The 13,224-nt window shown below is 39.8% G+C and overlaps 1 protein-coding gene across 1 annotated transcript; it reads left to right on the plus strand.

Moving 5' to 3' along the window:
• The first annotated feature begins 1,064 nt into the window (after positions 1 to 1,064).
• ENAM (enamelin) lies at positions 1,065 to 11,355 on the plus strand. The gene is made up of 2 exons (XM_061420397.1): positions 1,065 to 1,248; positions 6,027 to 11,355. Exons 1-2 carry the CDS (start codon positions 1,180 to 1,182, stop codon positions 8,865 to 8,867), a joined length of 2,910 nt encoding a protein of 969 aa, XP_061276381.1. The 5' UTR covers positions 1,065 to 1,179; the 3' UTR covers positions 8,868 to 11,355.
• Positions 11,356 to 13,224: the final 1,869 nt, after the last annotated feature.

The following is a 13,224-nucleotide window of genomic DNA, read 5'->3' on the forward strand; positions in this document are numbered from 1 at the left end:
AATAACTTAGTTAATGAATTCATTTCAAAGGGCTGTGCCCCTTCACTACTATTCCTCACCCAAGAGATTAGAAAATACAAAGATTATCCTCATTCAATGTAATGGGGAAATTATGACAAATAGAGTTTTAAAACAATGACTAGACTAAGATCTTTCCATAATACCTTCTAATTTCTAGCCAGAGACACATTATAAGGAATCTTGCAAAATAATAATTATAAGAATCCTTTAAAGTGTAAAATCATCAAAATAAAGCAAAATAATGAAATTGCATGATAAGCATTTAAAAATATGAATTGCAAAATAAACTATCTAAAGAAACATTAAAGGTCAGTTGCAACTGAACTAACAAAAACAACAATAATAAATATTTGGTGATGCTTCATTCAGCTATGGCATCATTTTTTCTTGTCTACAACTCTACAACCAAGAAGGCTTCTTATCACCAAGGAAAAATTTCAAGGAGTAAAACTTCCTTATTTTTTTTTCCCTGTAAGAGTGACATCCTTTTTACTGGCAATAATGAACTAAGAAAACGAAGACAGTACCAGGTAAAGATTGAAAAAGCAGATAAACGTGATTCTCTGGCTGAAATAGCTTTTAATCTCATCTACATAAAACTTCTGTGGGAGTTGAATTGCTTTTCCAAACCCTCCCATGTGCAGAAACTCAACTTCCAAGTTTGATTAGGAAAATAACCTTGGTTTTGAGTATAAAAATATTACAGTAATAATCCAGGATGGGTTGTCAGTTTGTCAACTTAAATGTAAACACTTTTAAAATAACATCATTATTTAATCCTCATTATTAGATATTCTAATGTGGATGTTTGGATCCTCATAGCACTCAAATCTCTCTCTCTCTCTCCCCTTTCTGTGTGTGTGTGTGTGTGTGTGTGTGTGTGTGTGTGTGTGTGTTGGTGATGGGACAGGATGACTGCTAGGAGATGCAGCCACACATGGTATTTTGAGTAACATAACCAAGGATCCAGTTAAGGTCTTTGTATTTACAAGAATTCATTGATAGTTATGTCATAATTATTAATAGCTAGGCTGTAAGAGCAAATGACTCAGAAACTAAAAGCCAGCAACAGTGCTAACATTGACAAACTATTTTTAAAACATCGTGGCGTTTACAATCAAATGGCAGAATAAAAAGTGCTTTTTCTCTGTGCTCATTATGGTTTTCACCTTTCAGAAGATACCACCAGGTTTTGGACGTCCACCAGGTAGCAATGAAGAAGCTGGGGTAAGTACAAGTAAAGCTACATTCTTCACTGAGTTATTACATTCTGAAAGTCTCTGCTTTTTTGATCCCTATCTAACAAGAAAGTTTAAGGGCTTCTCTGGTGGCTCAGACGGTAAAGCGTCTGTCTACAATGCTGGAGACCCGGGTTCAAAGACCCGGGTTCAATCCCTGGGTTGGGAAATTCCCCTGGAGAAGGAAGTGGCAATCCACTCCAGTACTATTGCCTGGAAAATCCCACGGACAGAGGAGCCTGGTAGGCTACAGTCCATGGGGTTGCAGAGAGTCGGACACGACTGAGCGACTTCACTTTAACAAGAAAGTTAAAATCCAACATGTGAATCTGTAGCTCAAGCACCCATGATTTTTTTAAAAAGTGAAACTAACCAAGTAACCTAAAACAAATGTGATGTATCATTTCTCCTCTACATGTATTGAAACCAATCTCTCTCTCTCTTTCTCTCTCTCTCCCTCTCTCTCTGCCCCCTCTCTAAAAAGCAAGCCTAATAACCTTTGCTCAAGGCTGATCTAGACTGTGAACAGTGATAGAACAACCAGTCAACAGGAATGAAGAAAAATTACCTTAGAATGTTATACTCAGAAGGCAATTAAGTGATCATCTAATACTCTCATTATACAAATAAACTGAAGCTTTGTTGCTATTCTTCAGTCACTCAGTTGTGTCCGACTCTTTGCTATGCCATGGACCGTAGCATGCCAGGCTTCCCTGTTCTTCACCAAATTCCAGAGCTTGCTCAAACTTATGTCCATCAAGTCAGTGATGCCATCAAACCATCTCGTCCTCTGTCGTCCCCTTTTCCTCCAGCCTTCAGTCTTTCCCAGCATTAGGGTCTTTTCTAATGAGTTGGCTCTCTGCATCAGGTGGCTAAAGTATTGGAGTTTCAGCTTCAGCATCAGTTCTTCCAATGAATATTCAGGATTGATTTTCTTTAAGATTGACTGGTTGGATCTCCTTGCAGTCCAAGAGACTCTCAAGAGTCTTCTCCAACACCACAGTTCAAAAGCATCAATTCTTTGGCACTCAGCCTTCTTGATGGTTCAGCCCTCACATCCATACATGACTACTGGAAAAACCATAGCCTTGACTAGATGGACCTCTGATGGCAAAGTAATTTCTCTGCTTTCATTTTTCTTTTAAGCTTTCAAGTTTATTTATTTTTCTGTGGACCATTTTAAAAGTCTCTTCTGAACTCTTTACAGTATTGCTTCTGTTTTAGGTTTTGGTTTACTTGTGGCAGTGGGATCTTAGCTCCTTGATGAGGGATTAGAAACTGCACCCCTTGAGTTGAAAGGCAAAGGTCTCCAGGAAAGTTCCAAACTTCCAGTCTCTGCTTTTTAATATGCTGTCTAGGGGTTTGTCATAGCTTTTCTTCCAAAGAGCAACTGTCTTTTAATTTTGTGGCTGCGGTCACCATCTGCAGTGATTTTGGAGCCCAAGAAAATAGTCTCTCACTGTTTCCATTGTTTCCCCATCTATTTGCCATGAAGTAATGGGACTGAATGCCATGATCTTTGTTTTTTGAATGTTGAGTTTTAAGCCAACTTTATCACTGTCCTCTTTAACCTTCATCAAGAGGCTCTTTAGTTCTTCTCTTTCTGCCACAAGGGTGGTGTTATCTGCATATCTGAGGTTATCGATATTTCTCCCAGAAATCTTGATTCTGGCTTGTGCTTCATTAAGCCCAGCATTTCATATGATGTACTCTGGATATAACTTAAATAAGCAGGATGACAATCTACAGCCTTGATGTACTCCTTTCCTAGTTTGGAACCAGTCCATTGTTCCATATCTGGTTCTAACTGTTGCTTCTTGACCTGTAAACAGGTTTCTCAGGAGTTATGTAAGGTGGTCTGGTATTCCAATCTCTTTAGTAATTTTCTAGTTTGTTGTGATATACACAAAGGTTTTAGTGTAAAGTCAATGAAGTAGATGCTTTTCTGGAATCTCTTGCTTTTTTGATGATTCAGTGGATGTTGGCAATTTGATCTCTGGTTCCTCTGTCTTTTCTAAAACCAACTTGAATATCTGGAAGTTCACGGTTCATGTATTGTTGAAGCCAGGCTTGGAGAATTTTGAGCTTTACCAGCGTGTGAGATGAGTGCAACTGTGTGGTAGTTTGAGCATTCTTTGGCACTGCCTTTCTTTGGGATTGGAATGAAAACTGACCTTTTCCAGTCCTGTGGCCACTGCTGAGTTTTCCACATTTGCTGGTATATTGAGTGCAGCACTTTCACAGCATCATCTTTCAGGATTTGAAATAGCTCAACTGAAATTCCATCACCTCCTCTAGCTTTGTTCGTAGTGATACTTCCTAAGGCCCACTTGGACTTAACATTCCAGGATGTCTGGCTCTAGATGAGTGATCACACCATCGTGGTTATCTGGGTCAATGAAGCTCTCTTTTGTACAGTTCTTCTGTGTATTCTTGGCACCTCTCCTTAATATCTTCTGCTTCTGTTAGGTCCAGACTGTTTCTGTCCTTTATTGTGCCCATCTTTGCATGAAATGTTTCCTTGGTATCTCTAATTTTCTTGAAGAGATCTCTAGTCTTTCCCACTCTATTGTTTTCCTCTATTTCTTTGCATTAATCACTTATGAAGGCTTTCTTATCTCTCCTTGCTATTCTTTGGAACTCTGCATTCAGATGGGTATATCCTTCCTTTTCTCCTTTGCCTTTCACTTCTCTCTTTTCTCCAGATATTTGTAAAGCCTCCCCAGACAGCCATTTTGCCTTTCTATGTTTTTCTTGGGGATGGTTTTGATCATTGCCTCCTGTATAATGTTACAAACTTCCATCCACAGTTTTTCAGGCTCTCTGTCTATCTGATCTAAACCCTTGAATCTATTTGTCACTTCCACTGTATAATTGTGCCGGATTTGATTTAGGTCATATCTGAATGGCCTAGTGGTTTTCTCTACTTTCTTAGATTTAAGTCTGAATTTGACAATAAGGAGTTTATGATCTGAGCCACAGTCAGCTCCGGTCTTGTTTTTGCTGACTGTATAGAGCTTCTCCATCTTCAGGTGCAAAGAATATAATCAATCTGATTTTAGCATTGACCATCTGGTGATGTCCATGTGTTGTAGAGCTGTCTCTTGTGTTGTTGGAAGAGGGTGTTTGCTATGACCAGTGCATTCTCTTGGCAAAACTCTGTGAGCCTTTGCCCTGCTTCATTTTGCACTCCGAGGCCAAACTTGCCTGTTACTCCAGGAATCTCTTGACTTCCTACTTTTGCAATCTAGTCCCCTATGATGAAAAGGACATCTTTTTTTAGTGTTAGTTCTAGAAGGTCATGTAGGTCTTCATAGAACCTGTGAAGCTCATGGTTAATTATGAGCATGGAGTGAGGTAACATATATAAAACTCAGTGCCTAGTACTTAGTAAGTGCCTGACAAGTGTTTTATATATATATATACACATAAAACTATATTATATAGTATACTTCTTAATATAATAATATATTATTATTATTGACCTGACCTCACTTGATGCTCATGATAATCTATGAGGTAGATATTATTTATTATTTCCCTTTTACAAGTGAATAAACTGAGGTTAACCCAGAGTCATACTATTAGGACTGGTGGAATAGAGATTTTAACCTATATTTGTCTAGAGCCCCACTCTTTAGCACCATGGTTTGTATGTTATGCTATGAGTTTAGAGTTTAGAGTTTATCCTGTAAGGTAAGGGCAACTTTAGTTAGTATTTGAGGAAAGTGACAGAACTTTCCCAAACACCCACCCCTCAACCTCTACTATTCTGATGGCAATTGAGAGGCAAGATTAGAGGAAAGTAAAATTATATCCAGAGTAACCAATGAGAAACCTGTTGCAATAGCACAGGGCTATTGGGGATAAAGCGGGTGGGGCAAAGGTTTAGATTTTACAGATTTAGTCATTAACTGTCTAGGGGAGACAGAGTGGAAACTTGGGAAACTGGGTTGCTGTTTGTTGTTTAGTCACTAAGTCATGTTCAACTCTTTTGCAACCCCATGGACTGAAGCCTTCCGGGCTCCTCTGTCCATGGGAGTTCCCAGGCAAGAACAGTGGAGTGGGTTGCTATTTCCTTCGGATTCCAGGGGATCTTCCAGATCCAGGGATTGAACCTGATCTCGTACTTGGCAGACATATTCTTTACTAGCTGAGCCACCAGGGAAGCTCAGATTTTATAGATTTGGTCATTAATTGTCTGGGGGAAACAGAGTGGAAACTTAGGAAACTGGGTAGATAGTGGTGAATGCTCATTACATATAGAACACTGGAGAATGAAGTGTGGGGGAAAAGAGTCTAGTCTGGGTACATACAGTTAGAGGTACTCATAAGATCTTTAATGTAGCAGTCTTGCTGTCTCAACCTCAGGAGAGAGTCATGCACCAGAATTATGGCTTTATGAGTCACTGGCATTTATCCATATTGAAAAACTGGCCTGTAATAGATTGCTCAAAGCAGGTGTGTTAAATGAGAACAGAATAAGGTGGATAGAAGATGGATTTCTTAAAAAAAAAAAAAAAAAAAACTTAAGATTTAGAATCCAGGCCGAAGAAGAGAAAACTAAGTACTGCTCAGAAAGTAAGAGTACCAGAAGGAGGAAAGGTAATGGGAACCAAGGAAGAATCAAATTTCAAGAAAGAAAGCATAACCAGTGGTGATTTTAAAAATATATCACAAATAGATTTTTCTATTCCTTCAAAAAATTCCAAGCAACACCACAGTGGGAAACAGAGAGCAATTATTATTTCCATCTTCTTCCTACAGAACCCTTTCTTTGGATTTTTTGGATATCATGGATTTGGGGGCCGTCCTCCTTATTATTCAGAAGAGATGTTTGAAGATTTTGAAAAACCAAAAGAAGAAGATCCTCCTAAAACAGAGACTCCAGCCACAGATCCTTCTGTTAATTCAACAGTTCCTGAGACTAACTCTACCCAGCCAGGTGCACCCAGTCCCAGAGCGGGTCAAGGCGGAAATGACACCAGCCCAGCAGGAAACAATGGTCAGGACTCTAACACTGTGAGCAACCCTACAGTTCAAAGCAACCCTGTAGTAAATGTTTCCGGCCAAGGAGTTCCAAGAAGTCAAACCCCGTGGAGACCAAGTCAGACAAATATTCATGAAAATTATCCATATCCTAACATTCGAAATTTTCCTGCAGGAAGACAATGGCATCCTACTGGTACCTCTATGGGGAACAGACGTAATGGGCCTTTTTACCGAAATCAACAAATTCAAAGGGCTCCTCGGTGGAACTCCTTTGTTTTGGAAGGCAAACAAGCAATTCGTCTAGGATATCCAATATATCGCAGAGCTTATGCCTCCACCGTAAGGGGCAATTATCCCAATTATGCAGGAAATCCAGTAAATTTCAGAAGAAAGCCTGAGGGGCCCAGTAAACAACCTGCGGGAACCATTGCCCCTCTGGGTCCCAAACATGGTACTACTGGCCACAATGAAAACATCCAAAATCCAAAAGAGAAGCCAGTAAGTCAAAAAGAAAGAATAGTCATTCCTACAAGGGATCCAAATGGCCCCTGGAGAAACTCTCAAGACTATGGAGTTACTAAATCAAACTATAAACTGCCTCACCCTGAGGGTAACATTCTAGTCCCAAATTTTAATTCTGTAGATCAACATGAAAACTCTTATTACCCCAGAGGAGATTCCAGAGGAACCCCAAATTCTAATGGACAAACCCAAAGCCAGAATTTGCCCAAAGGGATTATTTTAGAACCAAGAAGAATTCCATATGAATCAGAAATTAATCAGCCAGAAATAAAGCACAGTACACATCAGCCTGTGTACCCTGAGGGATCTCCTTCCCCTGCAAGGGAACGTTTTCCTGCTGGAAGAAATACTTGGAACCAACAAGAAATCTCTCCACCTTTTAAGGAAGATCCTGGAAGGAAGGAAGAACACTTACCTCATCCTTCCCTTGGCTCTAGAGGACGTATTTACTACACTGACTACAACCCCTATGACCGCAGGGAAAACCCACCATACCTTAGAAGTAATAGCTGGGATGAAAGAAATGATCCTCCCAATACAATGGGGCAATCTGAAAATCCACACTATCCCATGAATACTCCAGATCCAAAAGAGACAATCCCTTATAATGAAGAAGGCCCAGCTGATCCAACTGGAGATGAACCTTTCCCAGGACAAACGAGATGGGGTGTAGATGAGTCGAACTTTAAGACAGCCCCAACAGCTAGGTATGAAGGCAAGCAATATACCTCAAACCAACCAAAGGAATACTCTCCCTATTCCTTAGATAATCTACCAAAACCCAGGGAGTATTTTCCTTACGGTGAATTTTACCCCTGGAGCCCAGATGAGAACTTTCCATCATATAATACTGCTCCCACTATACCACTGCTTGTGGAGAACAGGGGCTATTATCCTACTAATGCTGTTGGACAAGAAGAAAACACTATGTTTCCTTCTTGGAATTCCTGGGACCACATGGTTCAAGTCCAAGGGCAGAAAGAAAGGAGGCCATATTTTACCAGAACTTTCTGGGGTCAGCCAACAAATCTACCCAAAGCCCCTGCTAGTCCACCATACCACAAGGAGAATCAGCCTTATTTCAGTAACTCCCCAACTGGGCTTCAGAAAGATCCAACATGGCATGAAGGTGAGAATTTGAATTATGGCATGCAAATCACTAGGTTAAATTCACCAGAGGGAGGACATTTGGCTTTTCCAGACTTAATTCCTCCACATTACCCAGGAAGTCAAAAAGAAACACGTCTATTTCACCTAAGTCAGCGAGGCCCTTGCTGTGCTGGTGGCTCCATAGGGCCCAAGGACAATCCACTTGCTCTACAAGACTACACTCTTTTTTTTGGTCTTGCACCAGGGGAAAACCAAGACACCAGCCCTCTCTATACAGAAGACAGTCATACTAAGCATGAAAGATATACTATTTCCCCAACAAGCATCCTACCTGGCCAAAGAAACAGCTCAGAAAAAAGACTTCCTGGAGAAAGTCAAAACCCAAGTCCTTTCAGAGATGACGTGTCCACTCTGAGGAGGAACACACCATGTTCTATAAATAATCAATTGAGCCAAAGGGGAATTAGGCCCCTTCCTGAAGCCAGTTCCCTTCAATCAAAGAATATACCTTGCCTCAAAAGTGATCTTGAAGATGGAAACCATGTTTTGGAACAAACATTAGAAGGCAACCAGCTCAATGAAAGACCTGTTGATCTTACTCCTGAGCAGCTTGTTATGGATACACCTGATGAAGGTCCCAAGCCAGAAGGAATTCCAAGTGAAGTGCAAGGAAATGAGGGCAAAAGGCAGCAACAAAGACCATCTACCATACTAAAGTTACCATGTTTTGACTCCAAATTAACAAAGTATTACACCTCCAGCACTGGGACTCCATCTAGTCTTGGAAGGCAAGGCTCATTTGATGGGGATCCAATTATGCCTACTGAAATTCCTAACTCATTGGCTGAGTTAGCCACTGGGGCACAGTTTCAGAATATAAACGTAGACCCACTTAATGCAGATGATCACACTCCATTTGATCCTCTTCAAGTAGGGACCAATCCACAGGACCAGGTTCAAGACTGCTTACTACTTCAGGCCTAGGAATCATCTCCAGCAAGTATTCTCTGGGGAAGGAAAATACCTGCTATTCTACAGTGGTTTCCAGACATTTTCTCCCCCAAGACTTGATTAAGTATCTCACCTTCTTGGTGATCCTTGTTTTTCCCCACTCCAGCACAGGAGGCTGGGCCTCTGAGGTTTGCTAGAGTCAGTATTGTCACTAATTAGCACAGACTTTAAAAAAAAAAAAAAAGGAAGGCTCTGACCACCATTGCCCTGAAACTTGTAATCCACTTGTCTGGATTAGTTTCTTTGTGCTTGCTGATTCTTCCTTTTCCTCTCAAAGTTCCATACTTGCAAAATTGTCTGCATTTGCAAGACAGAAAAGCAGATGAACTTGCCATTTTATATATGGATATCTATACATCAATATAATCCTAATGCACTGTACTTTTTACTTCCTTGTGTTGGTCTTTTTCCTGGTTAATATTCTCTTTTGCAATTTTTCTTCCACTACCTCTTTCTTCACCTTTATCATTTCCTTTTTTAATCCTCCTTCTTTATTTCTATCAACCACTCTGTGTTTAGCTTTTCATTTTTCCTTCCCCATCTTGCACTCTCTCTTTTTATGTAGTAAGATACCTTTAACTATCACTAGTCTTTATATCCAATTTCTCAATTTTTTCTTCTTTTCTTCTCAGCTTTCTGTTCTGTTTCCCAGTGTATCACTTGTCAATCTCTTTCTTCTCTGACTCCTTTCTTCATCTTTTTCTCTGCTATATCATTTGCATAACTTAAGACTGCATGGACATCTCACTCCCTCCTTGTGTTTACTCTAAATTCCATACTGATTTTTTTCTTGGCCCAGCCTAACCATCATTGCAGAACATATTTTGGAAATAGTAGACACTGATACATATTTTTATTTTTAATTTTCGTATGGTCTTTACCAAGTAGATACAGCTCAGTGAGAGGAACATATTCAAAAGGAAGAATAAGGGAAAAGAGGATATTTACCCAGACCTAGTAGCCTGGGGACAAGACTTAAGAAGGTAAAGAGGAAAGGACTCCCTCTCTTCAACTGAGCATCCTGATAAAAAAAAGTAGGACTTGCCATACCCCATCATCAACTCATAATCTGCAGGATCTAGAGAATATCTTTAGGGTAATGCTATCCTAATAAGAGAAATACCCAAAGGTTAATTTCTTTAGTAGTACAGTATAAGTGGTCCTACCAGTGTATTCTACTACTTATTCTTCATGCCCTGGTAGAATTATTCACAGACACATTCTCTTTGTATCTTGTTTAAATAGTGTAAATTATTTTGTGAAGTAGATACTTCTATATTGCCTTGCTTAGAATACATCTAGGTGTTTTTTCTGTTTTTATTAATGGCACTTTGGCCTACTCTCTGTATATTCCTTCCCAGAGAGGAAGAATTATCCAAATTATCCAGAAAGTTACCTGTTGGCTCTTAGGAGTTTATTAGGAGAAAGTTTCCTAGGACAGATTTCATAAGAAGATCTCAGACCCTTGGGAAAATACACTGAAAACTTCCTGAGAAAAGGAATCTTTCCCTTTGAGTCTTCTCGAGTCCCTGGCACAGTGTCTTGCATATAGTAGATAGCCAATAAATATTTATTGATTGGTTTTTAAACAGCTTTGAAAGCTCCCATGAAAATACCACAGTAAGCTTGTCCTGTGGGTACACCATCTGGGATGCTAAATGAGCCGCCATACTCCATAGCTTTATATACTCAGCAACATTTGCATTGTAGAATCTCAGGGTTTAGAGGTAGATTATCTAGGCCAGTCCACTAGTTGCTTAAATCCACCAGCACCACCACCAGATTTTAATCACATGTTGAAAAATTATTAACTTATTCTATCTACAACTGTCTCTCAAGAATTATCCTCATCAAAATAAAACTACATTGTTATGTTTCACTACTTCTTTTCAAATGATTTCTTTAATCTAGACACAAATACTTTCACTGTAAAACATTCATTCACTTCAGTATTTCCTCAAAATGCATAGATCATATATTTTTTGGCAGATATGTCGACTAATCTTTATCTATGAGGCACCACAGCTTTAATTTGTCATCTGAGACCACTGTAATATAAAATGTAAAAGCACAGTGGAACAAAAACATCTACTGAATTTGAGAATGCACAGTGAGAAAAGGGGGAAGGGAACATCTCTGTAGAAGACGACTCTTCATCTCACCACCATCATCACTACCACCACAGGCATTCTTCCATAAACCCAGACACCAGGGCTGAGTTTCTTAAAGAAATTATTTTGTGTGCCCTTGCTAAGCAAAGAATCAGCTCTAAGATGAAGGTGCACACAGTGGGGATGGCAGGCCTTGAAAGTGACCCCCTCTTGTCTTGAGTGCCCCCATCTGACCACCATGGCCCAATTTCTGTGCTGAGTTCCTATGTCTAGTGGTCATCACCTCCTGATTCTAAAATAACTAGATATATCCTGGTGATGACTCATTGATAAATTAAAGGAGAAAATAATATCTGAGGATAACAAACATAGGAAATAATTCAGCAAGGCTAACAAATACTTGCTTTATAAGCTTTTCTGTCTCATAGCCTATAATAGATCTCTCTAGGGGTACCTGGCCACTGAGCCAATTGGCCAGAGGAAGACATATATTTTTTTTTACTTTGAGCAAAAAGCTAAATAGGATGATGAAATATAGGGTCGAACCACCCCTTAAACCTCAGCCTAGTAGCCATTATCACAGAGATTATTCCCTGGCTTTTTGGATTCCCTGAACTAACATCAGTCTTAACTTTATACATCTTAAAAGAAATTTACAAGACATGACATGTGAGTTACTTTTATCATTTGTTTTGACACATCTCTGGCCTCACTTAACTGGTCTCCCTCAGTCGTGACCCTGAGGACCGTAAAGAAGATTCATCTTGCCCTCAGGAAACCAAACTTTATTTCTAAAAACCCAAAAGGGAACTAGAAATAAAGGACTTGAAATCAACAGCTGTCTTTCCTTCACAAAACCTCAACGGTTTCACTGTGACTCAGGCCAAGTATCCAGCTAAAACTCAGAAGAACTGTACTTGGTAGAAAATAGGTAATCATCATTTCACAATGAGTTATAGTTCTTGGTTTGTCCATCTGTTCTTCCATGCCTCTGCACCTAATCCCTAGCCCCAAAACATCAGTCGCTGGATCTTCTTCTCTCTCTTTGAATTCACCACAAATAAACAGGTAACAAAACAGAATACCATGCTGATGGAGCAGAACTCTTCAAAAAAAGGAGCAAGGAGGAAACTAAGCTGTTGGTCAACACAGATATAACTGTGAAACAGATGAAGCTGCCCTCAGTGCCCCATCCCCTCCCCAATCAAAGATCCTCTGCCATCATAGTGCTCCATGTCATCTCCCTTAGGACACACATCCTTCATGTCTGTGCTGCATCAAAATGGGACAGTAATTTCCTCTGCACTTAATCAAATAACTGTGCCTCATTCCTTTCTGCACTGTATAAAGCAGGTATTTGCTATGGTTAACCTGGCAAAAACATTCCTTCTCCAGTGTTGGTTAACATGTAGTCATGCCCTTAAAGAGTGAGTCAAATCACACATATTTGGAGAAGAACACTGGTAGAAAACTTTGTTTGGTCAGGACCTTGTCAGTCCCTCAGCTATTAAACCATGTTGGCAACTGCCTCCTTTACCTAGGATTCAAGCTACTTTTGACAGTGTTGCATGCTACCCCAGAGTTTCTTAGGCATTCATGTGCACATGGATCTTTTTAAAATGCAGGCTTTGATTCTGTGATCTGGAGAGGGGCCTGCAATTCTGTATTATGAAAATACTCCCAGGTGATAATAAATCAGCCAGTTGGTATCAATAGATCAAAGTTGGAGTGGCAAAGTCCTAGGCTATTTCCTATAATTAAGGGATAACTGAACACTCACCAGAAAAGAAACAGAAAGGTGTTGACCACTGAAAAAATGGAATATTACCAATTTGAGGGGGTTTGTATAAATGAAGCATGCAAGTGACAGGCTCGATAAGAGAACACAAAGAAAGAGGGGCAGGCCAATCCTGTCTCTATTCTTACAAGTATGTTATGCGTCTTCCTGTCTCTTTGCTTGGCTCATGTAGTTCTACTCTAAAAAGTTCTATTCTATCCATGAAGGCCCTATTCTGTTAATACTATATCTCCTCCAAGATTAACCAGCCCTAAACTCCCCAGCTTCCCTTAAAGCTCACAGCACATAGTTTTTTATATTTAATCCCTCGCTGTTTTATATCATGTGCTGGTTTTTCCCAGTTAGTTCTACCTATAGAAGAGAGAAAGTGAGACTCAGTTCTTATTCATCTCACGTAACTATCCCTCACAATAACTGGCAT

This window comes from Bos javanicus, chromosome 6, assembly GCF_032452875.1.
Source record: "Bos javanicus breed banteng chromosome 6, ARS-OSU_banteng_1.0, whole genome shotgun sequence".
Lineage (NCBI taxonomy): Eukaryota > Metazoa > Chordata > Mammalia > Artiodactyla > Bovidae > Bos > Bos javanicus.